This window comes from Puccinia triticina, chromosome 1A, assembly GCF_026914185.1.
Source record: "Puccinia triticina chromosome 1A, complete sequence".
Lineage (NCBI taxonomy): Eukaryota > Fungi > Basidiomycota > Pucciniomycetes > Pucciniales > Pucciniaceae > Puccinia > Puccinia triticina.
The window spans coordinates 758,431-761,073 of record NC_070558.1 but is presented as its reverse complement, the minus strand read 5'-3'; the positions used below and the strand labels follow the sequence as shown (position 1 = coordinate 761,073).

The 2,643-nt window shown below is 46.3% G+C and overlaps 1 protein-coding gene across 1 annotated transcript; it reads right to left on the bottom strand.

Annotated features, from left to right (window-relative positions):
- Window positions 1-417: 417 nt before the first annotated feature.
- Window positions 418-1,089, bottom strand: PtA15_1A114 (uncharacterized protein; the record flags this gene model as incomplete). Its single annotated transcript, XM_053165107.1, has 1 exon — window positions 418-1,089. The coding sequence occupies one exon, from the start codon at window positions 1,087-1,089 to the stop codon at window positions 418-420; it is 672 nt and encodes a 223-aa protein (XP_053016331.1).
- Between the last annotated feature and the right edge of the window lie 1,554 nt (window positions 1,090-2,643).

The window sequence follows — 2,643 nt, the reverse complement described above, 5'->3', positions numbered from 1 at the left end:
CTTCAAGACTCTGTCTCAGCGCCCTTGTCCTTATCAGTGAAGAGCTCCCCTTATAGGGCTCTTACACAAACATTGAAGTTTGGGAAAACTGGAGCAGTTGAGGCATAATCAAATGCGATGGCTATTGGAATTTCCAAGGTGAAAAGTAGTATGGACCACTAGTGGGGCATCTTACACATATGTGAATTTTGGATGTTGAGGTGATCCAGCTCAAATTTTGTATGATGATCAATTTAACATTGATCTCTGTATGGTTGTCAACTTGTTACACAAAAACCTTGAAAAAAGAGCAACTGGTCCAAGTTTTTGAGAAACAAAGTTGTACAGTGTTGTATGATGTGCACGTGAATAATTGAGAAATTTTGTAAGTGATCCTTCTGGCTTCCTTCAGTATTCAAGTTTCCACCCGATCCTGGATCACGTTTGACGTATCAGCCAAGCTCGCCTTTCCACAATGCCTCCGGCCGCATCAGCTGGTCCGAGCCAAATCACCTGGTGACCCTGCTTGACATTTACTAGTATTTTTCCCTCATCAAAATTGATCGCGACAACTTTCTGACCGCGGGGATTGAGTTGTCTTTCTGGAAGGAATTCACGAGTATCAGGATGATATAGGGTATAGGCGACTGAATGAGTGGGCGAATTGTTGCGGATAGTGAAGTATCTCGACCCTTGGGTAGCTTTCCACTGACCGCTCTTGAACAAATGAAAGTCGATATTTTTTGCTGGATCGGTTACACTCCTCCCTCTGTCGCTGCCGATTTGGATGGCGTGAGGGACACCGTGCGTGAGCTTCTCATATTCACCAGACATGAGTGTGACCCAGCATGTCGAAGGATCACCCGCTTTGACATCTCGAAGTGAACTTCCGGAGCGATCACCACCCTGGCTCAATTGACCGGGGCTTGTGGAACCAGAGATATAATCATGAAATCCTCCGAGCAGATCCCAATCTATGTTGTCTATTCCCGACGGTCCGAACGCATCGCAATCCGTAGAGCCCATTCCTACCATGGCCGGAACACCCTTGCTCTTTGAAACGAGAAACACAAGCCATTTTGAAAGAAGGAAGAGTACGTTTTTTCTCATCTTCGTGTCTCTTATTTCGAGGTAGTCTTGGGATCAAACTATGTCGCGGAAAGATGCTGATATGAATGCATACATTTAATTGGTTAGCGACTAAGATGGGATTTGAGGGAATAGAACTGATAAACTTTGTGATCAGGTGTGACAAACTTCGTGAGGTGGATGACAAGACTCGGGCTGCGGGTCGTGTAGTAAGAAAGTGATTAATATCGTGGTGAGGTTTTTGAATTGTGGAATCCAAGTGTAAAGCTATTAGTATGAGCTACTTTAATCCTACAAGTATGAATTTACAGTTACCCTTGGACACCCTGACATACCTTAAATTGATCTCTACCAAGTCAGGATGATATGAGTTTTTCACCGGGCGCGATGGTACAAAAAATGGCTGGTGATTCCTGACACTGACAATAAGCAGGAGAAGCTATAATAGTTTTTTTTTTCCCTTGTCTTGCCTTGTGTTATGTAGTTGAAACCCCCCGTTACGGAAGCCCTAGAGGGACACGCATCCGGCCACTGTTTGGAAAAATCAAAAAATGCTATTTCACAAAATACACGTGCATGAAACGTGTACCACATGTTAAACCTTCCAACTTTGGGATTCCATGAAACAAGAAGTTGTATTCTTGTTTCCGTCAAAATACATCTTTTAACATGTGGAAAAACTGTTATTTTGCACCATCCAACCACCAACCAAAAGGGCTGATTCCAAGTTAAGTGGAGACCTGTCTTGATAATTTCAGACAAAGCTGATCAAAGAAGCTGGTTGATTGGGTAGGTATTAGGTATGCCTCTCTCTCTTTCTCTGTCTACACCATAGAAGCACTTTGGGCTCCCTCCGCCTTGGACCAACAACCCAACAACAGCAGCCACCCTGTGATTGAGCTGCCGTGCAAATTCAGGGCAGCACGTTCAGTCTAGGGATGGCATATGGCACCCGGGTACCTGTTGCAGGTGCGGGTACCCCCCCAAAACTTCACTAATTCTTGACACCCACACCTGCCGGCGGGTACCTGCAACAACAGACAGGTACCCGGCGCCTGTAGGCGGGTACCCACCAACTATTAACCAGGGCCATCCCTAGCCTGTATGGGAGGCATTTTGACTGCAGGTACCTAACACAAGTCCCCCACTGCGGAGGGCCCTGGTACAGCCTGGGCTGGCGCAAAGCGCGACCTCCGAAGGAGGGACTTGGGACTAATGTCCACTTTTTGGCCTGAGGGTTTGAGGCCTTTTGGTGGGTGTTTTGTGCCATTCAAATTTTGACCCTGTTCCCAAAGGGCCCCAGGCATGCCCTTTGGATCATGAAACTTGTCTCACTCTTCCCTATCTTTTGCCGCTACACACGTCTCTGGAAGTCCAAGCGTTCTCCTCCCATGACCCTCCAAACTTATGGTTTTTGGGGTATTCTGGGCTGTATAACATGTGTGGATTGAACTGACCTCGGAAAACAGTATGCTCATTCAATTCAATTCCACAAGATCCAAGCTCTCCAAGCTCTGGTCAATATGCCTCGGCCAATCCAGCTCATGCATCCAATCCTCATTATGAGGAAATGGA